The sequence below is a fragment of the Corvus cornix genome, chromosome 2 (genome assembly GCF_000738735.6).
Source record: "Corvus cornix cornix isolate S_Up_H32 chromosome 2, ASM73873v5, whole genome shotgun sequence".
NCBI lineage: Eukaryota > Metazoa > Chordata > Aves > Passeriformes > Corvidae > Corvus > Corvus cornix.
The window spans coordinates 86,640,615-86,666,214 of record NC_046333.1 but is presented as its reverse complement, the minus strand read 5'-3'; the positions used below and the strand labels follow the sequence as shown (position 1 = coordinate 86,666,214).

At 40.8% G+C, this 25,600-nt stretch overlaps 1 protein-coding gene across 2 annotated transcripts in view; it reads right to left on the bottom strand.

Annotated features, from left to right (window-relative positions):
* RPRD1A (regulation of nuclear pre-mRNA domain containing 1A) overlaps positions 1-14,441 on the bottom strand; it is a 44,143-nt gene extending 29,702 nt beyond the window's left edge. For both annotated transcript variants that reach the window (XM_039550179.1, XM_039550180.1), the window contains exons 1-6: positions 14,105-14,441; positions 4,555-4,684; positions 3,746-3,852; positions 3,571-3,665; positions 2,525-2,651; positions 2,252-2,427 (exon numbers count right to left, since the gene is read on the bottom strand). In XM_039550179.1, the coding sequence (XP_039406113.1) occupies positions 2,252-2,427; positions 2,525-2,651; positions 3,571-3,665; positions 3,746-3,852; positions 4,555-4,684; positions 14,105-14,255 (786 nt within the window). In that variant the 5' untranslated portion in view covers positions 14,256-14,441. The remainder of the gene's footprint in view (positions 1-2,251; positions 2,428-2,524; positions 2,652-3,570; positions 3,666-3,745; positions 3,853-4,554; positions 4,685-14,104) is intronic.
* Between the last annotated feature and the right edge of the window lie 11,159 nt (positions 14,442-25,600).

Sequence of the window (25,600 nt, the reverse complement as noted above, 5' to 3'; positions counted from 1 at the left end):
AGAACAAATTAATTTCACCAGAAATGAAACTTGAGCAGCAAGGGACAGACAGTTGAGGGAAATACATTCTCAAAGAACTAGGTGACAGGCACTCTCCTAGTGCTATTTCAAATGAGAAGCCAGGAAGCAAGGTTCAATTTGAGCCATGGAATTTCCCAAATCTGTAAAAACAGAGTCTTTGCTTCATCTCCATTTCTTAATCACCAAAAAAAATCCTACATACGCTAAGTCAGCAAGCCCTACAGACAATATCACTAAGACATCCTAATCTTACATTTCAAAACTTCAGAATGTTTATCAGCCTCCACTTCCCAAACCAAAAAGCACTATTGGTAGTGAGCATGAAGTCAATTTACTCAACACTAATTTAGAAACTACATTTTAAGGTTCTTGTTCTTTAAAATCTCTTGGCTCATAGGTCTTTATCAGTAACTGGGTTGACACCATCCTGGCTCATAGTTCTTTATTAGGAACTTGTATTTATGCCACGCTAATCAGCCAAAAAACATTCTTACAGCGCACTCCGGCATCCTAGGATTTCACCTGTTTAGAAGAGACTGCTACAGATACTGAAGACTGTCTCCTACTTTTTAAAGAAAGGCCTCAAACTAGTCCAAAAATGGAACTGTGCTGTATTAGATTTAAATTCTTTAGCAGTTTAAATAATTCAGCCAAGAAACCATCTGAAGGACCGTAACAGCCCAGTAATATGCAATTGCTTTCTCTCAGAATTATGCATTCTCTAATGTAGTAATACTGGGAAATTACACTGGTTTATATTTGTTGAAAACAACCAACAAGGGTGGAATCTGCTCACAGCTGCACTACCATTTTTAATTTCTTTTAAATTGAGCTCACTTGTTTTACAGAAGTCTAAATCTGTCTGAAGGACTAAGTCACTGCCTTTTGAGCAATCCACTATCCCAGTAGTCTACTCTAACTAAACAGGGTATAACTGCTGGTAATGAGCTACAAAAACTAGTCATACAAACAACCAGCCCTTCACTGAAACTGTGGGAACTTGTCCTTCAAACCCATTACACACACAAAGGGAAGGCAGGGCTTGTGATGAAAAGCTTAAGGCTTCCTGTTCTTTAATCTTCCAGGTTCCATTATGCAGTTGGGTCAGTTGCTATTGCAATCAGCACTACCATGCATAGCATCTATCTTACATGAAGTTGGTTGATATTCTTCCCACAGGATAAACACAGTAAGGTTGACAGGAAGAACCTTCATCAATTGCTTTTCTGTGAGGCATAGAGGAAAGGAAGTAAGTCAGGAAGTAAGAGTAGGCTAGGAGTGATACAAATGATCTGAGTGACGACTTCAAATACATTGTGAACAGCATTTTCCTGAACAAAGGCACCACAAAATCGGAACTCAAGTTATGAAGTTATCAAAAGATAAAGAAACCACTAGAGAAAGAAAATGTTCTTGAAAGGCGTATATGACGAAACCTGAAGAGTAATTAATTTCGGGACCATATATGCATATGCTGCAGTTACAGGGCACCATGATTGTTCAGATATCTCCTCTTGCAAAATGTTGCAGCTTCAATTCCATTACTGTAATACCCACGTTAGCAATGGGAAGCAATTGACATGAAATTATGGCCATATTCTAAATATGTGGAATGTTCAATAGGAGGCTTTACAGTAATAAATAGTAGGAAAGGAAAAAAGATGTCTGGTAACAGCAAAGAACAGAATAACTTAAAGGATCATTTGCTCATAATGAGCTGCTCACTCTGCATCCTTCTTTTCTGTTTGGTCCTGCTGGTGCTAATGCTGATACCAGCTGCGTAACAGGCCGTAGAAGCTACAACTACATTTTACTGGGTTTAATGGATACTTGAGTCAGGTTAAAAAGTTGTGCTGAAACCAGGAATTAAATTCTTATCCTTTAGCAAATACATAACTAAGACTTACAACAATGAATGAAAAGAGCATGGAAAAAAAATTACACTATAAAGAATTACGTTTGTAAGACTAAGGATAAGACTTTCTATCTGCACCACTAAAACTAAGTCTGTACATATAACAAAGACTGAATAGCTAAAAAAACAGAAAGAGCTGGTTTAGTAGGTTTAGAACAGTAGAATCAAACAATGTGTTAATAATGTGCTGGAAGCAAAGACGTAACAGTGGCAATTAAATATTTATCTTTGGAGAGAAAAGTTGTTTAGGCTAACTAAAAACATTTGCAAGAACAAGCTTTAGTGAAGAAGGGACTAAAACAAAACATTACGCACTTCCAGCTTATGTTCTTTCTCTGCAAGGAACTCTTTTTGACATCGGAGAAAGTCTGATAACATTCGAGTTAGCTGTTTTCTATCATCTATTTCAGCTGCCAACCTGCCATTGTAATCCGCCAGTAACATACATGCATCATCTACCATTTTGGAAAGTTGCTCTCCAGATTCCTTATCTAAAAAGCAAGCAGAGAAAAACAAGTAAAGCATGATTTCATTACGTACCATTATGTTCTTAGAACAGCCTTTCGGTTACCAGGCCCCAACCCTCACCTGTTATTCTGTCTAACAGGGACACATCCTGGACCTCTATAGGCAAGGAAGCTATTCTCTGGTGAACTGCTGCATCCCCAGAGGCAGCGTTTTCTAGTTCTTGTAATGCTCTAATGAGATCTGTGGTCTGAAAAAAGCATGCAAGATTGAGAACTAGTTTAAATAAACAGATCCTAGAACAAAACAGAAGTATTTTACAACAAGCTTATTAGAATTGATTGGATGGTATTTTAACAGCATTTACAGTATCAGCTTTTAGAGTCAAAACAAAACGTAACGTTTAATTCTCAGCACAACATTGTTTTAAAGGTCACCTTTCTATAGGAGCTTTTTCATTTAAATTCCTGGTATAGGAATACTTATAAATCTTTTTTCTTCTTGACAGTAGTGATTATTTTACAGCACCTTTCATTTTATTATACATTTTTTGAAATTATTTTTCTTGTCGTTTTGCTTCACTATTGCAAAAGACTGTTATCAGTGCACTTCTTCTGAAAGTGGGGCTGATGTTCACAGAAGCCCAGATATCTGCTACAGAGAAACATACTAAACTGTGATGACTGGAGAACAGTCATTCTCTGCTACAACAAAAAACCTTTTGAGATAGGGCAATACCATAACAAAAAACCCACAAGAATTAGAAAAGCCATAACAGTGCAAGGTACACAAGAATTTTTCACAGCCATCATGACTGAAAGATTGAGAAATATTTTCTTGATAAATCCGTAACAACCTTATTCTAGTACATGTGTTACTCACTATTACCCTGGAAACCGAAGGAGAATTCAATACATCATAGGAACTACTGCTGAAATCCTGACATGAACAAAGCTGGACATACAGTTCATATACTGGGTTTACTGTCAAATACCTAAAGTTACAGCATACCCCACTGAAGAACTATGAAAAGCTTCAGGTGCAGGCACCCTTGCCCAGAAACAGTACCTCACTAAAAAGAACAACAGAGACCATTCAAAAACAAGAATTACTGAAAAATTCTATATGAAGCCATATGTAAATACAGAATTTTATACACATGGTTTTACCTGAGGAGGATCAGTGGGAGAACTTCGAGGTGAACAGTTATTTTCATCAACTTTTATCTGGTCATATGTGCGCTTCCTCACCTTTCTGTCTCCATCTAAAGGAAAACAAACACAGCAGTCAGGGTAATATTATTTCAAATGAGCCTGAAACTTCATACTCTCACAAAATACTTACACAAAGCTTGCCTAAGTTGTTCTAATACATCATTTTCATAAACAGACCTTTCTTCCCAGATAGATAGCACTCGACCAAGGTGTTTCTTACAACTCTCATCAGACTCACTGTTACAAGGAAAAGAAGCAAATATCAGCACTAGGTAGAAGTATAGCACTGCCACATGATATTTTTCACTGGAAGACCTTCACAGACCGTAGCAATATCCAAGCATCAGAAGTCAAATTATCTCAGAAAGTAACAAATTCACATTTTAAAGAAAGCAAAGACCAGTTCAACATGTCCTAGCAAGCAAATGAGGAAAAAAAAAAAAAAAAAAAAAAAGGCCAACACCCAGCTCTGTTTTCTTCTCAACCCATAAATCTGCAAACACTACAAATAGGTTTATGTTGCTTCAACAGCTGTGTATCATTGTGAAAATAATCCTGTATCAAAACTCCAGCTTCCTCATGCAATGAGATTAGTGGCTGCTGGGGAAAAACAAATCATGCAACACCCAGTAATGAAAAATGTCAAACTGGTGTAGCACATAAACACAGACAGTAAGAAAGTCTTAATTGCAGGAATAGCTAACAGCTTTCCAAGGCAAAAAGGGACTGAATGCTGATGAATTTACTATCAAACTTCATCCAACAGTGTTAAGACTATCCAAGATCAAAAGAACACTGCATAAATTAAACTGACAAGACTTCAAATACAGAAATAGCACATGAAGACTAGCTGGGCCAGAAGAGATCAACTGATGACTTCTCTAAACACCCCTCAAATACAGTATGATGAAGGATACCGCATGTACAAGTTTACTGTACCTTGAAACATGCTTGAAAGCCTCCACTATGACTGGAGCAAAGTCTTTTGTAAATTCTGGTCCTTTCCTTTTGCTGTTCTGTATGACATCATTGGCCAAGTACAGGAACGTCAGCTTCCTATTTGGTTTTGCTAATAAAAAGAAAAATAAAGAATAATTAGAAATTTTATTTCCTTTAACTAATATCTATGTATCCAGGTTTATACTGAATACAAACACCCACCCCCCACACCTCCCCCACCCTGAAATCAATCACCCATTTTCATTACTGCTTGCACCATTTCACATTTTCAGTATTTTCATGTGGAAAGACTTTGGTCACCCATTAGGTTTTCTCTCCCTTCTGTTCTCTTTGTTCAAGTTCTTCTTCCTACATAGTATGACACAACTTCCATTTAGCGCTATCTCAAAAAACAAAAAGAAAAAAACCCCAGATATTCCAAAGTGTTCTTCATCCCCAAACTATTTCCAGGTGTTTTCCTGAGCCTTATATGGTTCCTGTTTGGTGGCCTTCATGGATTTCTTCCAAGTACTTCAGCTTTTTTTTAAGCCTGCATAAATTTCTTACACTCATGAAATCTTCTGACAAGGCACTTCACAGATCCACAATCACTCATGTGAAGAACCTCCTTCTTTTCAGCCTGAATTTCACTCAGTCATACGTAACCACTCCTCATTCTCACATTTAAGCAAACTGAACAGTCAGCCCCTAGTCAGTCTCCCTCTTTCACTGTGATACACCCCTTCCTCACTGTTAAAACACTTATGTGCCAGCAGCTGTAATATCACAAAAACACTTCCAAAAAACACTGTCAAGCTCATGCAGTGTATCTCTTCTCCAAGCATCTTAAACACCTTATCCCATCTCTCTTAATGTGCAATAGATTACAAGCTTCCAATTTACAAGTTGCTTCTCAAAATCTATTCCATGTTTTCTAAGTGCTTCTACCTGGCCATTTTCATTCATTTACAATCACGCTTCATCTAATCTTCGTTAGTCTACAAGTTTCTTGGAACTGAAACTGTTCTTGTAACACTTCTACCCTTGATTAACACCAGAATATCACTACCACCACATAATCTCAGTATGTACACCCTAAAAAGAGGCTTCTCTTTAAAGACAAGTTTTTTCTGCCCTCTCAAAGAAAGCAGCGCTGTGGTAAAGACAATATAGAATTTCTTATAATTTGTGCAAGCAAACATGATTTGATTTTGTTACTTTCTACTCCATCCTCTCAAAAATGTAGAGCCACCACCCTCACATATAAAGGGAAAATTCAATATTAAGATGCTTTCTCTAGGGAAATGCTTTTGAGAACAAATTTTCCACTACTGAAAGACTCCTCTGAAGGATTTCTCCTTGAAGTACTGAATTCTTTCCATCCTCTTGAACAGACACATCTAACAAGTTGGGAGTTCTGGATTGACTGGGGAAAAAACCCTCTCTTAAATGTAAAAATGCACTTCTCTTACAATCAAGGCAAACTAAAGACTAGCAAAAAAAACCTAGCTTGGAAGTGCTGGACACAAGATGGACTCTACAAAGAGTCTGCTCCAAACAGTGAAGCCACTACATGCAAGCACCCGGGAAATTACTCTATTTGGGTCAAAATCTGGCTAATCTAAAATGTAGGTTTTATAAACTTGTGCTGCTCAATTTCTATATTAAAACCTGACTGATGATAAAACAGTACATCTCCTACCTATGTTTCATGTATCAGAGTTTTGACACCTAGCAAGTTTTGAATTATTCAAAGAGAGAATCTCAGAAAAAACAAGTTGTCTCATAGGCATATCAAAAAGTAACTACCGTTTACCAAAGATGACCCTGCCCCCTCTCCCATTTTTTAAATAAGCCCAGAATTAGGAGTCAAAATCTAATGAAGCAGGCTGTTCCCCATCCCATATCGTCTGGAACTGCATGCAGGATAGGCTCTTGTCCACCCATTTCACAGGAAAAAAACCCCTCATGTTTTAATCCTCAGTGATGTAACTCATTTGTGAGACCCCAACTTCCTTCTTTCCAATAAACAGCCGAATCAATCGGGCTGGCAAAAACAGAAGGTGGATACAGTGCCATGAAGCCAGGTCATGCCGATTCTCACAAAGCCCAGACTTTGTCTATTCACTATAGTAAAAGATTGATGTATCATATTTGGTAAAAGCATCCTAAACTCCAGAAAGTCACTTTCAGGCTTATTTCCCCTAATATTACCTTTTCAGCTTCCTACTTCAATTCAACATCAACAAAGCTATGAAGAATGAACAAAAATTCTAAACCCACTACTAAGCCATTTGTGGCTTTGGTTGAAAAGTCAACTAATATTCTACCCCTATGCTCACAAGGAAAATTGTGAACTAAAATTTAATTCCTTTTGCTGTAAGAGTATGCTGCACAAAATTCCAAAGGTAAAAATTATGTCTAGTCTTGAGAAGTGTTCCCCTTCCCTTCACAAATCTTCAAGACTTACATACTGGTCTACTAGCACTCTGCCTCACACGTGAGACTGAAGAGCAACATAACCTCTGGCAACTGAGGCTGAGCTGAAAACATTCTGTTGCTAGCATGACTGTAAATTAACCAGTGATTTCTGAAACACAAAATTAAATTCAGGACCAAATAAATCTGTTCTGGAAAAAGAACTATGTTTAAAACATCTCTCGTCAGTAGCAGTGACACTAACTTTCCAGCCCTGGGCATTGATAAACCTCAGAATAGCAAAATGGATCAAACAGACGATTTCTGAAGGTCCTCAACACATGGCAAGGTATTAGCAAAAGCATTCTTACTGTCAGAAGAAAATGAAGGGAAAAAACCTGTAAGAACTTAGGTTGAAGAAGGATCTGAAAGGAAAACACTGCCAGAATGTACAGCGTTAGAAGCAGCCAACCCACAGCATCTCTGGTACACCAAAAGTACAGTCTGCAAACACAAAACTATCAAGAAATCATCCGTGTTGGATCGAGTCATCTTTTCAGAAGATCTGTGCAGTGTTCACGTAACTCCTCTGCTTGTTGCAGTCAGATTCACCATTTAGCCACCAAAGCAGCTCCCTGGATTCTGAAATATTTTAACATGTCAACAGTGCTGGTTGGTAAAAGAGCCACATAAAGCAGATTACTCTTAAAGCAGCAACAGTGAGATGACATGGGACTGGCACCTTGCAAATGAAACTATGTCTGTCCCAAAAATGTATCTGACATGTTTAAATGGCAATGAATATTCTTCAGATAACAATGATATTTCACCAACGATTAGCATACTGAGATATCTACAGGGAGACTACATTATCAAGCCTCAGTTTTTGGCAATCCATCCTTCTCTGGAACGCATTCTTGTTAGCCCTGCATGGGTATGCCTGGCTCTCTAGCAGTTCAGTACAGATGCCCTGACATTATATGCTTTCGTCCATAATACTCAGAGAACTCTTAACACTGATAAGCCACCACTTTAGTGCAAGAAACCGGTATTTTACCCTGAAAGGCAATAAACCAGTCATTTTCACCAAGGTTAGCCCTGGAAATCAAAGTCAGAAATAATCACCTGTATTTGTCTTCTCCAGGTTTACCTCCTGCATTTGAAATTGAGCTCCTGTGAAGATTGCTAGAAACATGCCCATTAGTTTCATGCTGGTTTACACCTCTTCCCTAGAGCCTATCTTAGATATACTGGAAGAAACTACAGAAAAACACACAAGCATAAGAGATTTCACTTACATCCCACTACAAGTGTGTAGACTGACTGAGCCATCTGAAAACTTTACATCAAAGCTGTAACCTTCTACAGGCCAGCTCTGCTCTGTCAGCTGACCTTGAAAGAAAATACCACCTAACAAAAGGGAGACAATGAGAATTTGAGACAATAAGGATCAGTATGCTAAAATCCCACAACAGTTATCAGCACTAAACATTTCATTAGCATACTAAAGCTCTCTAGTATGCATTCAAATAAAGACTTGGCTCAGTTTCATTTGAATTACTTTAGTCTACATACATGGAGTATATGAGCAGCAGCACTTCTCCCAAAATCTCTGGGACATTTTCTGTCTCACAGCATGCTTCACACTTTCGCAAGAGGAGCTCATGACATCTCTGTGAATACCTGACAAGCTTTCAAGCTTTTTATTACAAGACCAAACACTGTTCAGTCAAGCAGCACTGAAACTTGAGTGCAAGACCACTGATCCTTCACACTGCAGAGAGCTAACATGGGTTTTTATGCAAGCTGATTAAGCAGAGCATCTTTGGAAATATTAGTCTAAAAAGCCACTTGAGAGGGGCTGCCACCAGAAAGGACAATTCAAAGATAACATAATCCATAAAAGGCATGTTGTAGAACAAGCACTTAACCTCATTAACCTTCTTCTAAGAAAAGGTTAAACTAGTGTTCAACCTTGCACAGTCACCTGGTGAATTTTACCAAGGTCTGATAATTGTTGTGTTTTCTTTTGAAAGAGGGAAAAGGGACTGCCCATTCCCCTCTGAATGTGTTCACGGTTTGAGGGTCTAAGTATTTTGACTCTGAGTTTGGAGACTAGTAACAAAGGGAACACTGCACACAGCCACTGTTGGGAAAAAGGCCATCAGCATCAAATTACCACGGGAATGCCAGAAAGCTGGTCACAGACCAAGGAAACCATTCCAACATAATTACTCTGCAGAAGCTTCCCACTGCACTTAGTGCATCTTGAATTACCTGAACATATGAAACAAACCAATTCCTTTCATTGCCTCACCTGGCTGGTAAAATGCTGCGATGGATATGCATCGACAGCAGCAACAGTTTCAGGATAGGAAAAAGACCATACACTTAAGTATTCCAAACCAGAATGGTGAAAGACAGGCAGGTACAGGTGACATACAGGTTTGGACTACACAATTCCAGTGTAACTATTTTAAATGAAAGGCTCTCATATTGCCACTCTATTGCTCCTGATTGCAGATCATTTTGTAAATCATGTACACAGCAAATAAGTTTCCCTAACTTGACCCAATGCCCATTCACCCCAAGTTTTGCCTGTTTGTTGCTCTCCAAACCTTTTGGCATAGATGAGAAGATTCATGCAGGCATAACCAGTGAAATTAGAAAGCCATCGTTTTGCTTCTCTTAAGTAAAAGAAACCAAAATCTATTTATTCTCTCACACTGGCCAATGACACTATACCACCATTAAGTAAAATAATCTTACAATCACCAGAAGAGAAAGATTCCTTCTCCTGGCAGAAAAAAAACACACCACATGGTACAGAAAATAATTGCTTTAAACCAGGAACTTGTTTCCTGTGATCCACTTCCCATCTGCAAGGCACTATATTGCAAGCACTTTTGGATGTAGTTGTGCTCCAAAGCAGCTAAATATTAAGAGTAATTCAGATGTACTACAACTTTCAAATCTGCTTTCAGTGTTGCTATGCCTTCTCAATTTACTTACTAAAATCTTCCAAATTTCAGCAGCTGCCACAACAGCCAGCAGCCTCAGAAAAACATACTGAATCAATGCCAACAGCTATACTGGATGAGGACCCAAGCACCAGCATATGTCCCAGCAGCAGAAGCTGCAGATGATCCATAAACAAGCAAAAAAAGGAGCTTCTTATACCACTGAACGACTCCAACACCACAAAACAAAACAAAAAAACATAATAAACTGGAACAGCAGGTGAACTGGCAGAGTCAAGCACTACAAATACATCCCCCTGTAGCAGCCTAGATGTACCTACACAACTGTGGCTGTCTTAAAGGTAATACAAAATGGCTCTACTGACCTAGATAAGCTGCACGGGGAAGCCAATGATCAGCGTGACACGGGTGAGGTGACAGATGACAGCCAAAACAAGAGGTCAAGTGATTAAGAGGGATGGGGGATGATCACCATCAGTTTCTGTTACTGACTTATCAATGAGATGACCCATCAGCCTCTGAGGAAACAGATACTTGAATCTGAAATTAGGTTTAAAGATACAACACGACAATGTCCTGTGCAGAGCCAAGACTTGGACACGATGATCCTTGTGGGTCCCCTCCAACTCAGAATATTCTGTGCTTCTGTGGTTACTAAAATATCACTAAGAAATAAATACTTAACAAGTGGCGGAGCTGGGCCTGGAAAAGCTAACAGAAAATGAGGCGATAGGAAAAGATTATTATGGACAACTAACTGGAACTCAAAATAACAAGTTCCATATTACAAACTTTAAACAATTTGGGTTTTTTTTTCTTTGAAAAAGAACATATTATAACCAAGTACAGCAAATTGCACATTGAGCCTACTGAACAAGCAGTTACTGTTCACCCTTGAAGGCAGATGCTTTGAATTGCAGAACTGAAACTTCTCATTTCAAAACAAAACCAACAAGTACCAAACCTCTACAGTTGCAAAGCATCCTGAAAGCAGGGAGTAAGAAATGTATGCAAGAGAACATACCTGACTTGCAAATAACAAAAAATAATTCTCAACAGACTCCATCTCAGAGGAGCCTATTCAAAGGAGTTTCCTAAGGGGTTTCCCAGTAGCCATTCAGTGACTGCAGGCTTACACAACAAATTTGTATCTGTTATGCCACCACTCTGTTTAAAAAGAAACGCTGTAAGTCATTCCCTTTTTGGAAACACAAAATTACATAGTTCAAATGGGCCCACCTGTTGCCTTTTTAAAATGACTGATGTAATCACATCACAAATTAATTAATTAGTACTACTTAACTACTTAAATACTGAATAAGCTTATGACTACCAAGTAATTAGCTATTTAACTTTGAGCAATACATTTCATACATCTGAAATCTAGCTGATGCAGGATCATTTTCCTCAGTACACACTTTTCAAGAAAACCTGTACACGAAGGTGTATTGAACTGATGATCTGTAGAGATGCCAGAATATGGAACCTGACCACTGCCAATTAACCCAAGTAAACAGAAAGGCACTAACATTTCATGCTGCATAAATTATACGAAGATTTGAAAAGCTGTCTTTTCACCTCTACTCCAATGTGGTATAAAGAAAACGACTATTTTAAAAATAAAAGAATCAGAACCAAACATTTAGGAAAAAAAGAGCTCTGATCTTCACACTTGTCTTTACGAATAACTAGAGACATGCTCAGAAAGGCTCATGCATGCTCATCTGAAGCTGGAGATCTTTTACCAAAACTGAAAGCATCCAGAAAAAAAACGTAGTATCATTGTACTGTGTTCAACCCAACTAGTTATACAATGTTCCTGAAAGGCAGTAGGCTGGAAGGAAGGTCTGGAGACGGGAGTGACAATAAAAAAGGTGATAAAATGAAAGGAAATAAAATCTAGGAAGGGAAGGTTTCAGGATACTACTGGCTAGCAATAGCAGCTGACAATGACAATAATTTTTGTATCCATATTCCCCAAATAGAGGTAATTTTCCTCTCAGGTACAAGAGAAATCATGTTTCTATGGCTTGGATGACAAGCAAGTCAGGAGCCTTAAACTTGAATTCTAGTTACAGCCTCATTGCCAATATTCTACTTTGTGGTGTTTCATGCACTTGCTTCACCACATGACACCGGTTTTCCTCTCATCTTTCCCATGCTGTCTGCTTAGATCACTACACCCACCTTTGGGGATTAGGCACCATCTTACAATTTTGTGCTGCAATTAGCCAGAAGTTAGTGTCAGGTAAATGCAAGCTAACATTCACGAAGCTCGGGTATTATATGAGATGGAAAATTAAGATACATCCTGTGTATATTAACTATGCCACCTTCAAATGAAACTTCCTATTTTCCAATATTAAACATTTCACATAGGCCTAAAAGCCCAGAAGAAAAGGGTCAGGACCTTGAAAGCAACTAAGCTACTCCTACCACAGGTAGAGTTTCACATGCTTTCCACAGACCCTTGAAGGCTGGCATCCAAAGAAAGGTCACAGAAAAATCTTACTTTGAAGCAGCAAAAGCTGGATGACAACGTCAACAAACAAAACAAACCCAATTATGGCAGCTATTCTCACCAAAAGCTCAAAAGAAGGTTGTTATCCTTGCCTCTCAATGCCACTTTCAGACATGTAGCCCAGGTTTCAAAGATCTCATTTCTCCAGTTAGTCAACCAGCATAACAGGAAAACTGAAGTTAGGAACTGACATTAATATCATAGATTACTATGAACTAGTATTGTGCATGTTAATTAAGATGAGCAACCAAAACTCTGTCTCTATTTCAATTAAGATACTTCTCTGGTATCATTCAAAACCCCAAGCATTCACATTGTCTGATTACAAGGCCCAGAAAGGTGAAATGTTTCAGACAGATGGGAGACCCATTAATTTTCTCCTGGAACAAAAAAGCAAGCTTGCAACTAGCATAGAGTGAAAAGGTGTTTATTTCCTAAGATGGAATATGCCTCCAAGTCGGTCTTTCTTCAGTCAATATAAAAAATAATTCAACTCATGCCTCAAAGTTCAAAAGATAACATTTCCCACAAAAAGAGTACTTTAAACAAAACCACAGTAGTCATATTACACAAAACTCAGTGGTTCCTTCCTCTTTCGTAAATCCTGTAATGGCTTAGTGCTGTTTTTCCTCTCAATCTGAAAGATTGAGTCTTCTATTTTTCCCATTAAAGATCCACATATTAGTGAGGGTCCAAAGGAAGCTACTGGAAAACAGCATCATTTCCTAGAGCAAAGCAGAGTTCTAGCAAGTGAGTTTTCTTTTTCTTAAAAGAACCAACTTAAGATCAAGTTATTTTCCAGTCAGGTCAAATAAACCTTCATATGCCATGCCTTTCACTCCCTGAACCACTGCCTATAGCTGCAAGTTCTTTCCTGTTAAACGGGAAGCCACATTAGCATTTAAGTCTGCACACTGAACACAGCTTAAGAAACTCATGTTTTTATTATGATAACATTGGTATTAACCATCTGGCAAAACCAGGAAGTAAAAACTACTTTGGACACACTACACTGCTCTTCCCTCAGTGTATTCCCATCCTCATCTGCCCTTCAAGAACAGTTTCTGGCAAGAAAACCTGAGTGGATAAGGAATTCAAATAGTATTACAGCTAACCATCACTACAGACGATGAAAAATAATGCCTAAAAAGGATCCGTCTTGAAAGAGCTGTAATTAATACTAACAACAAAAAGCCTTAAACCCCTGGGTCGCCGGATTCCTTCCCGTTTCCCACTTTCCTTTCTTCTTCACAAAAAAAAAAAAAAAAAAAAAGGGGAGATAAAACACAAGGGGCAGCCTCCTCAGAGGCATCTTGTTAAGGGGAGAAGGAAGCATAGGAGGGAAGAGAGAGGAGCGAGGGGAGGAGAAGCACCTGCCAGCCCACGGTCATCGAGCACCGGAGCCCGGACGTTTAACGCTGGCCCCAACAGTTCCGCTCTCCCCAGGCGCTGAGGCCTATCCTCCCTCTCTCCCCGCCTGCCTCCCCGGCCCCGCAGGCCGAGCAGCCCCGCCGCCATCCTCCCTCCCCTGGGCAGCCACACTCCGGAGCGGGGACCGCCGCCTCCGCCGCCTCCCCGGGCCCGCCGCCCCGGGGCGCCTCCGGCGGGTCCCGCCCGGCCCCGGCCTCACCTTTGCGCAGCTCCCGCTCCCACACGCTGACGATGAGCGCCGAGTGCTTGCGGTGGTGGATGAGCCACAGGCTCAGGGTCTGCACGCTCTGCTGCGAGTTGCTCAGCTCCGACAGCTTCCGCTCCAGCGCCGCCTCCGAGAATGCCGACATCGCTGCGCCGCGTTGGGCCCTGCCGTCCCGTCCCGTCCCGTCCCGGCCGGGCCGCGCTCAGTCTCCGCCTCTCGGCCCCGACGAAGGAGGAGCCGACGAACAACTCCCAACCCTTCCCGCCCCGCCAGCAGCGCCCGGCGCCAACAAAATGGCGGCGGCCGAGGCCCGTGGGGCGCCGCGCGGCCCCGCCCCCTCCCCGCCTGCCCTCACTTCCGGCCCAGCGCGGGCCGGGGGCGGGCGGCGCGGTGGGAGCGCCCGGGGATGGGCCCGAGGGCCTGGGATTCCTCGGGGGTGGGATTGGTCAGCCGTGGGTCCATCAACGCCGGGCCCTGGGAAATAACATAAAAACGCAAACGCAAATAAGACCCCCCCCTAAGGCAACCTAGGCCGAACGGTTTCTTTCACCCAGCAGGTTAAGAATAACGCAATCGTTATGATTGGAAGGGACCTCTGGAGATCATCCAGTCCAGCCCCCCTGCCAAGGCAGGGTCACCTGGAGCACCTTACACGGGAATGTGTCCATGTGGCTTTGGAATGTCTCCAGAGAGGGAGACTCCGTAATCTTCGGGGGCAGCCTGTTCCAGTGCTCTGACACCCTCAACATAAAGCAGTTCTTCCTCTGGTTGAAGTGAGATTTCTTGTGTTTTAGTTTATGGCCATTGCTCCTTGTCCTGTCACTGGGTGCCACTGAAAAGAGCCTGGCACCGTCCTCTTGGCACCTCCTTTTGAGATATTTATATGTATTGATGAGATCCCTTCTCAGTCTTCTCTTGTCGAGACTAAACCAGCCCAGCTCCTTCATTCTCTCCTCATTAGAGAGACACTCCAGACTCCAAATCATCTTTGTGGCCTCCACTGGACCCTCTCCAGTAGCTGCTCATCTTTCTTATACTGAGGAGCCCAGAACTTGAATTGCTAACTGGACACAGCACCCTAGATGTGGCCTCACTGGGGCCAAGTAGAGGGGCAGGATCACCTCCCTCCACCTGCTGGCCACACTGTTCCCGATGCACCCCAGAACACCATTGTCCTTCTGGGCCACCAGGGCATGGTGCTGGCTCATGGTCAACCTGTCACCCACCAAGACTCCCAGGTCCTTCCCCAGAGCTGCTCTCCAGTGCTGGTACTTGGGGTTATTCCTCCTAAGGCGCTTACTGTGACACTGGGTGTATCGTATTTCATATTTGGAGGTAGACACATACTCCACAAAAGCGTCTGGCCTCATTTCTAAAAGCTGTGTCTTTTATTTTTAATTTCCGGCATTAATGGTATCATGTGACATAATTCCACTGTTCGCTGACAAGATTATGTGCAAAAATGTTTCCTCTTAGTTGTTTCAAACCTGTTCCCTTAAAGCTTTATTGCATTCTTGCTACTTCTGTTAATTTGGAAATAGTGAATAAAAATTATTCTCTGCTCACCTTTATATTCTTTCCTAGATTTTCTATTGTATCATCTTCAGTCATTTTTCCCCAAACAGGGAAGGTACTTTGTGCTAAATAACATGAGCAGCATTCCTAAACTTGATGTGAGCATTTCTAGCCTTCCCTGCTGTCCTGAAAAACACCTGACGTCATTTCTTACTTTAAACATTACCAACTGACTGACATTTTCAGAGAGCTATCTGCCTTAACTCCTACAGATTTATCCTGAATCTTATTTCTGTAGCTAATAATTATGACAGCAGTTGTCAGTATTTTTAATTTTTCTGTAAAACTGCATGTGTATTAATTAGAAAAATATGCATGTACCTTACTCTTGGGACATCCTGACAGTAGCTAACTATCCACCCTTAGAGCATTCCTATAATCTTTTACACACCCAGTTTGTCCTCATCAAAGAGCAGAACACTAGTTATGAACAAAAATATTTGTTGAGTATTTTACAGAATCCCAGAATGGGTCAGGTTGAAGGGACCACAGTGGGTCATCTGGTCCAACCTCCCTGCTCAAGCAGGGTCATCCCAGAAACAAGGCACAGGATTGTGTCCAGACAGTTCTTGGGTATCTCTGGTGAGGGAGACTCCACAACCTCTCTGGGAAACCTGTTCCAGTGCTCGGTCACCTGCACAGTGAAGAAGTTTTTCCTCACATCCAGGTGGAACTTCCTGTGCATCAGTTTCTGCCTGTTGCCTCTTGTCCCATTGCTCAACACCACTGAGCAGAGCCTGGATCCACCCTCTTGGCACCCTCCCTCCACATACTCACAGACATTGATGGGGTCCCCTCTCAGTTGTCTCTTCTCAAGGCTGGACAGGCCAAGTTCCCTCAGCCTTTCCTCATAAGAGAGGAAATCATAAGAGAGGAAATCCCTTAATCACCTTTGTTGCCAGGTCCTTCTCCACAGAGCTGTTTTCCAGTAGGTCAGCCCCCAGCCTGTACTGGTGCCTGGGGTTATTCCTCCCCAGGTGCAGGACCCTGCCCTTGCCTTTGTTGAATTTCAGACAGTTCCTCTCTGCCCATCTCTGCAACCTGTCAAGGTCCTTCTGAAGGGCTGCACAGCCCTCTGGGGTGTTGGCCACTCCTCACAGCTTTTATTTTTTAAAACTTCATAAAGGTTTATCCCTATTTCATATCTGACATTCAGAGAAGGTGTCCCAGAGGATTGGTTTTGGGCAATTTTCCTAATATTTGTTCTTAGTGAAATCTTCCTTTTAAACAGAAAACTTTGGTGAGGGCGAGGTGGGAGTGTTAGGAGGTTTTAATGTGAATTCTGTTTACAAAATCATCTGTAGCATGAGTGATTTGGGGGGAACTAGAAAGGATTTTGCAAAAATGCTTTTGACAGAGAAATTTAAATAAGAAGTTGCACAGATCCCTACAGAGTTTCTTATTCACTGCCTTTTGATCACCACGAATGAAAGAACCTGTAACATACTGCTATTTTTCCTATGTACAGCAGAGGACACTCTGGCATTAAATAGAACTGACCAGTGAAGTAAAATTAAGACAGAACTAGCAAACATGGATGCACCCATTAGAAAAATGAAATATGGTAACCTAGTAAACAACACCCAAACAGAATTTCTTGGAGTCATATATATTCTGATGTTAGCAGAACATTATGTTAGGAGAAACTTTTGAGTAACTATGGGAAAAGAACTATTTCTCTCACACCCAAGACTAGACTATAAAGTATACAGCAACAAACAGTAAAATTTACATGACAAATCCAATTAATAAAGGGAAGAAAAGAAAGAAATTGGTGGAGAATTTTAGTAATGTTTGTAAAAATGTTTACTACTCCTTCCTCTGCATCTTCCATCCCAGATTATCAGAACATTTTAAAAAAAAGAATAAATCCTCTGAGATTGGTATGTTTTTCGTAAATAAAGATATTTGAATACCAATAGATTTCTTTTCTGTGTTTTATACTGTATAATAGACTACACAGCAAAATAGAGATTTCACTTTTCCCATAAATCTTTAGAACACATTTTAAATCTGTAATAAGTGTTAACATCAGCAATCTAATTTAAAAGTGATGCTTTATCCAGTCAGTGAATAGAAATTTGCCACAAGACTTCATCAAAGCAAAGTGACTCTCAGGCAGGAAGCATACACAATGGAGGGTTCATTCGTTGAAGAGCTTGGAAAACCAGCTTTCATTCAGAAACAAGTCCTACATTATTCACCTGCCTTTAAGAAATTCACCCACACCCACAGGGGCGGAGCTGTCAACAGATGGCGAGTTTTCTTCCGCCCATTCCTATGTTCAAACCGTAATAGCATCTTCCCTCTGAATTCCTAAGAACAAAGTTCTGTGTTGCTTCCCTTCTGTCTGGGTAGTCTGCTGTGTTCTCCTGTTCCGGGAAAAAGGAGCCACAGGCAAGTCTAAGACAATGACTGTGAATAAATTACTCGTTTGAGGTTTTTGCAGAACATGGGACTGGGACGCTCTAGGTAGTTCAAAGATGTAATTACAGTTACCAAGTGTCTGTACAGCACTCTTACTTTATGTGTAGCTTGAAGGTTTTTTGTTTCTTATCCTTAGTAATATTCTATGCTTCACTGGAATTTTCTAGGAACTCTCATTTTATGCTACTACATAGAGCAGTAAATCAATCTGTGTATATACTGGTTTACTAAACATTGCTCATCAGCTATGTGGGATTTTAGTTAAAGCCAGCTCTTGCACCAGAACAGATCTTTCTCTGTATGAGTCTGGCCTTTTCTCATTTTAAACTTTGTTTTGTATCTCTTTCTCAAATAGTCTCACCCAGGAGATGCAATAATATTAGAGGAAAAAAGAGATTTCTCTAGCTGTGTTTCCTGTCTGAGAATTTGTGTTAGTCAGCGCACCAATCACTACCTGGATCTCAAAAATACAACGCTGGCAGAGCATTTCTTTTTTATTCTTCCAAGTGTCTGGTCCATCAAATGTAACAGTTTCTGAAGTTTCATACTTAAAAATATTTTTCCATCTTTCATTATATGTTTGTGCATCTCACAACCCAATTCTATGTAAATGATCCTATTTCCTTACCCCAATAAGAACACAAAAAATGGAGATATGCAGAAACAAGACCCTGAAGTACAGCTGTAAAGTGCTTCTTGACTGAGCAATGGCAATTAATCTGGGTAATTTATTCAGAAACACTAAACCCCATTTTTTATCTTAATAACAAGAGGACATATCCCTGACAGAAATTATAAATAAATAAATCCATTTATTAAAAAAAAAAAAACCACACTCAAAAACATACATTGTGAAGTCCTGCAGGAGGAGAACAAAAGAAAGCTTAAATGGAAGAAGCTCTCTGAAGTAACTTAAAGAGCTGACTACTGGAGCCAAAAACCTCAGGGTGATTAATCGTGCTTTTACATGAGTTCCTGCCACTAAGCACTTCACCTTTTAATGTAATTCATTAAAGACAGAAATTATTTGCTACTTAGGAGATTAACAAAAACCACTCTCTGAGATACGTACATATGATCCAGCAAAGCATTCACACATATTGTGAGGAAAGATAGATTGAACAATCTAAAAAAATATGTCCAGCATTTCTGTGATTACTTTGGCTCTCTGTGGAGATGTAAAAATGTTTGTGGAAAACCTTCCTTTTCCCTAAGTCAGGCATTCAGCCAGACAGTTATGTACATCCGGCTTCTTCATCATTACGCTATTAAGTGAAGTCATACTATGTAAACATCCACTGTGATTAATATATGGATGCAATCAAGTCCCAGTTTTTTGTAGTAGAGAGTGCTGTAACCAAGCAGGAAAGCACTTCAGGGTATGTATTAACTCAGGTGTGCAGAAAGGCACAAAACATTAAATATCTGTGCAATACATTAATGAATCATTAATATGTGCCCTAGAGTGCATATAGCTCTTAGTCACAACATAAAAGTAAAAAAGCACATCCTTGACAATAAATAATGTTATCTTTCAAGGAAAAGGAAAACACTGCAATATACTGACATACTTTTTGAAGAACCAGCTCGAAATTGCAAAAAATGCAAATTTAAATTTGACTTTAAATCTTAGGAGATGGGCTGATTCACCTTTGTGATCCAGTAGAGGACACAATGTTCCAGAAGCTATTTAACTGTAAGAAGCAGACACTGCATTTTTGTTACTGTGTACTCAGCTCATGGTTGTGGAGGTGGTTGATACCAGAGTACTGTGCTGTACTACCACAAGCACAGCCAGAGGGCTGAGGAAAGTACTTACTCACCTTTACTCCATACTCATTCAACCACATCTGGGATAGTGTGTTCCGTTTTGGCCTTCCCTAGTATTGGAAAAATATTTATAAGCTTGAGTAAGTCCAGCCAAAGGCCACCAAGATGGTCAGATGGTTGGAACACAGAAACCAGATGGGGAGACAGAGGAAATTGGTGTTGTTTTAACCTGGAGAAGCAAAAGTTGCAACCTAATGGCAGCTTTCCAGTGCCTGCAAGGAGGTATACTGAGAAAATGGAGTGATTCATGGACATGCGTGATGAGTGGCTGATAAACAATGGTGAGAATCTGAAATGGAAGTTCCAACTAGATAGAACAAAAATGTTCTTTCACCACAGGGACAGTCAGACAATGGAACAGGTTGCCTGGAAAAGTTTTGCATCCCTGAGTATTTTCAAAACTAGACTGGATAAAATTCTTGCCACTGTGGTCTGATCTCATGGTGGTACCTGCTCTGAGCAGGTGGATGGTGGAGTAATTCTCCAGACTTTGTCTCTATACCACACTATTCACATTTGTGACATACTTGTATGGCTTGGTTTGTACTTGTACAAGTTCAAGTCCAAGCTTGCTGGGCTTCCATCAGTTGGATCCACACAGTGCAATAGGGCTGTGCAGCTGCACAACATTACTGTCCTATTATGCAAAGCCTAACCGCAGGTTAACTTGCATGTCAGTGTGATCCTTCAGTACAGAGGGTACTTCATGTCTTCCAGAATGTGCTTACCCTCCTACTGCTTGGTGGGCAGACAGAGAAGGATGGAAAGGTCTGCTATTAGAATTGTTACTACACAGCCATCATCTACGTGCTAGCCATCACTTATGTTGTCAAAAACATCAATTACTTTAGTAGACATAGTTTTCTCAAGTGCACAGTGATCCATAAATAAAATCCATGTAGTTTTTAATGCATACTTACTCTTTTCTCTTCCTTAAACTGAAAAGACACCTGAGCATTGCCAGAATGCTTGTGGCTGTTCCCAATGGATGTTTATTTGTTCACCCTAAAACTATATTTTTGAGCCAGTTTTTGAGGAAAGAACAATAAATGAAGAGAGTTTATGAAGAAAGATTGTGCAGGCAGTAGTAGCTCTTAGTTTGCTCTTGCAACACGTTCAGGAACATGACTGAAGCACAGTAATTTTGCCAGTCATTGTTAATGACATGGTACTTAGTCTCTGTGCCATTGTCTTGCCATATCTGACTCAAAACCAAGTCAGAGCTGGTGACGGATAAGCAGCTGTGTGCAGGAGTCAGCTGTCCATGTTTCTTCAGACATCTGCGGTTTATGAAGTGGTGACCAGATGCGCTGTCATTGTCTGGTAGTGGTGCAAGGCCACCATATGCTTTTTTGTTAGGTGACTCTCCTATCCTGTCACATCTGGCACTGCTGCCTAATTAGAGTAAAAGCCCCTCACTTCAAGTGGGATTCTTATTTCTTTTGGCAAATGGGGAGCAGGGGACAGGAAAGTTTGGAAAATGGATACGGATGCTGTAGCTGAGAGTACTGTAGCAATGCTGGGAAAATGTGGCTGCTCACAGTCACTGTCTGATGTTTCCCCTCTTCTGGCTGTCACAACCTGTGAGCTGTGTCACATACCTACAATTTTATGTCCCCAAGAAACATAATCTTCAAACAAACATATTTGCCAGGTGTTTGCTGTTGTCCCAGGAAGGAGAATCTGATCTTTTCCTGTGTAGTCCTCCAGCACTCAGAGTGGCCATTTGCTTTGCTTTTGTTTTAACTTGAACTGGGGACAGTGTGAGGGAAAGGAGGCTCATGGCCTTCCCAGTACTCCAGTGTCTTCAGAGTACAGTAAGCAGGGCAGGTCACACCAGACCCGACTCAACTGCATCTCTACTGCCTGTGAGAATAGGACTTGCATGTGAGTAAGCTGCTTCCACAAGTCCAAGGTTTCCCACCTGAGAAGCCAGATGGTATCACCCCAGACCTTTTCAAGTGCATATCAATATTTACAGTGTGTGGACAATCAGGGAGTCGGTCCTCAATGAAAAGCCAATGCAAAGCCGATGATGTAGCCAGACAGCATAGACACAGGCATGGCAAAATGTCTGATACATTATAGCGTTTGTGCCTTTCACTGAGAGGCCACACCTGCAAGGTCTATATCCCTTATTGAAGCACAGATTTAATGCACATATCTTTATTGTCAAAGTCTATTTGTTTGGGGTTATACTACGCAGAACTTTGGAATTACCAAGCCCTACAGAGTTGTAAATGCAATCCAATGCATTTTTCTAAGTTGCAGTGTTATTGTAGCTACTGGTATTTTTCTTGGAAACTAGGTGTCACTAGTGGTTTAGAAATAGCAGATACAGTTTCATTCCTATGTGCTTATTTTTCCTGCAACTCATTTATAATCTCTCAGCCTCTCCCTGTGCACCTCCAAAAGAGCATGGAGCTGCTTTCTCTGTAACTGAAGACTGAAATTAGATTCTTCTGTAGATTTCTTCTCATCAAGCCAAAGAAAGACAGGTCCCTTGTCTCCGTATGTCATCTTAATCATCCTGGTGTAGCTTTGTGAAACTCACCCAGTTTTTTTCCTTTTCTCTTTCTACTGTGGGACCCAAAGCTAGACAGTTCTCCAGGCACGGTCTCACAAGTGCCAAGCAGAGGGCACTTCTCTTGGTCTGGCCATGGTGCAGTACTACTGCCCAGTATGGGATGAACTTCCATCCTCACTGCTTATGCCTGTTCCACTGTCTGCCTCTAGCACTTGAAAGTCCTTTCCTGCAGAGCTTCTCCTCAGCCAGTGCTCTGCAGCCCCAGCAGTCCACAGCACCTGCATTGCAGAGTCCCAGGACTCTGCACTTTTCCTTCTAGATCTTCATGACATTTCTGGCTTCCAAATGGCTGCCCGACCCACCAGTGCATGGAGTGCTTTCCCCCACCTCGCCATCCAGCCACCAGTGTGCTGCTAACTGCAAACTTGCTGAGGTTATGTGCTGTTGTCTCCTTGCCCAGGTCATTCACAGGCATTAACCTTATCGACCGCAGGTACCTCCAGTGGGGCACAGCCAGTGACTGAACATCAGTTGAATTTTGTACCATTGATCACAAACTTGGGAGCCTGGTGATCCAGCCATTTTTACTACCCAGCAGCCAGCTTCTCTAATCCTATATCTCACTGACTCCCTAGAAAGACTGTGGGATACTCTGTGCTAGGTCTTTGTGCTCCTGGATGCGTTTTCCAAGAGAATTTGCTCCATAAAATTCCTGGAGACTGAGGTTAGGCTGACTAGCAGGCAGTCCATGGTTTCCTCCTTCTTACCAATCGTGAAGGGGTCCTAATCCCTATCCTCTCATGGTAATCACAGCTAAGATTGTCATTGAGTATCACATGTTGAACCACTATTTCCTTATCCATGAGTAAGGAATCCAGGAGAAGCACCTCCACTGCTTGATACATCCACAAGCCGTGTTAAAGAATTGCATCTAAACTCCATAAATTTCCTGAATTCTTGCACCCTATTGCAGTGGATACCCAACAATAACAGTACTATACGGTGCTGAAAATAAAATGTGTTGTATAGTACATTCTTATTTTCAAAGTGGGTTATCAAAGATTGCTTGAAAATCAGAGTAGAAGAAATCCAAGACCTGCATAGTCCTTTTAAGTAAGGAAGTTGTTATGTGACCCTTATGTACTAGAATTCCTTCACTAAGTTTCACAGTATAGGTAGAAATTAATTTTTTTAACACTCTTCAAAGAAAATGTACAGATTCAATAAAGTGTTCATAGCAATGCTGTGGTCTGGAAAATTCTTCTGTAGGATCATGGGATGGGTGCACATGTGTGATTCACACTGTTCAGATACATACAAGCTGTTTTTCTTTGCAGAAAGGAGCTCCACTGCTCTGAAACACCTGAAGTAAACTTCTGTACCTCACAAAAACTTCTGCTGTCACCCGACCATAGTAATACACTGTGGCCCAGGCAGAAAATGGCAGAAGGATGTCCCCTAGAGAAACTTTATATCAGTAATGTAAATTTATCAGTTCCTGACATTTTCAGCTTTCATACAATGATGGTATTGATCATCAACAATTCAGAACTAATCATCCTTCCATGTCTGTTTGGGGATGAGATAAAAAAAAAAAAAAAGAAGAATAAAAAAAGCATATACAAATTATGTAGAAGCAATTCCTCATTGTATAGTTCTTGGATAATGCCTGGTATGTTGAATCAGACCTATTTAGTTGTGATCAAAGTCATTCTTGTTTCATGCATAAATGAATGAAATAACTCAATTGTCTGACCTAGGAATTGCTCAAAGCATTTTAAGAAAGAAGGATGATCAGTTGTATGTTTGAACACAGTCCTCACGGCACAGGTGGATGAGATTTCCTGCAAATAAATACATATCCTAATAACACGAAACACAACTTTAGAGTGATATTGTTTTCAAAACACAAAAATTAATCACATAAACCAAGTAATTTCTCCGTGTTGATACAGATATTGTTTTGCTTGTACTCAACAGACTGTCTTTTCAGCATCTCTTCCCATCCTGTATATTCCAAAATGCTCAAGAAAGTCATCTGGGCATCATGAATATGAAAAGGAGTTGGAACAACTTGGCAGGACAGGGAGATGCTGGTTGCCAGAACTGCCTGTAGTGCTGCTTTTATAAGGAAGGAGCTGTTCTGTCAGTTCCATTGGTCTCGTAAGGTACCAGGACTATGCCAACAGACTTCATATGATATCATCAGGAAATTTTGCTCACCCCAAGCAGTCAATTCTTGCTTCCTATTAGTATATGATTTATACCGAAAATTGCCCAAAATCCCACCCTCCCAATGACTGCAAACTTGTGTTTTGTTTGTTTTTAATCTGAAGTTTGCTGTGTGCACTGAGGCTAACCACACACTGTAGACAACTGTCCTGAGTTAACCTTTGCTATACCTGTATGGCAAGAACCTCATTCCACTGCAGGAATTCCTCCCAGCATTCAATGCATGGCTGCCAAATGTGCTTATTTGGATGTCTCTGTCTGCTTCAGCCATCATGGCATTTACTCCTCGCCATTCTCCACCTGTCTTAAATCTCAAGACTTAAAAGGGCCAGCTAAAAATTCCTAAGGGTCATCTCCCATTCAGCATGAAAAATAGCAGAAAATCAATCCTGCCCTCTCCTCAAACTTTGACCTTATAGAGCAGAAAGTTACCAGACAAAGACCAATTTGCTGCTTGGACTGGGAATCACTCAAGTACTGAAACATGACTTGAAGATCTATTTTCATCCTAACACATAGGAATTAAATAAGAGTTGAAAAAGTCTGGAAACTTTGTAGGTTTTTGTGATGTTCAGATGCATAGCCAAATGATTTCAGCCTTAGTATTCTCTGAGGTTTGGTAAAAAAATGAAAAGTGTGTTTTGCCACAAACAGCTTGTGTCAGAATGTGGAATACCTGCACTGTAAGTAAAATTTTAATCAATTCCCAGCATGGCAAGGCCACACTGAGGTCTCCAGTCCTTTTTCCTCCCTTTTTTAAACTTGTAAATTCATGATCTGAGTTTCTTGTCTGAAGCAAAGGTGATTCTCATCTTTTTTTTACACTGGTACCAGTATACCATCGGTGATGTCAGCAGAACGCCATCGGTGTAAAGCAGTCCTACAGCCGTGCCTGGAGT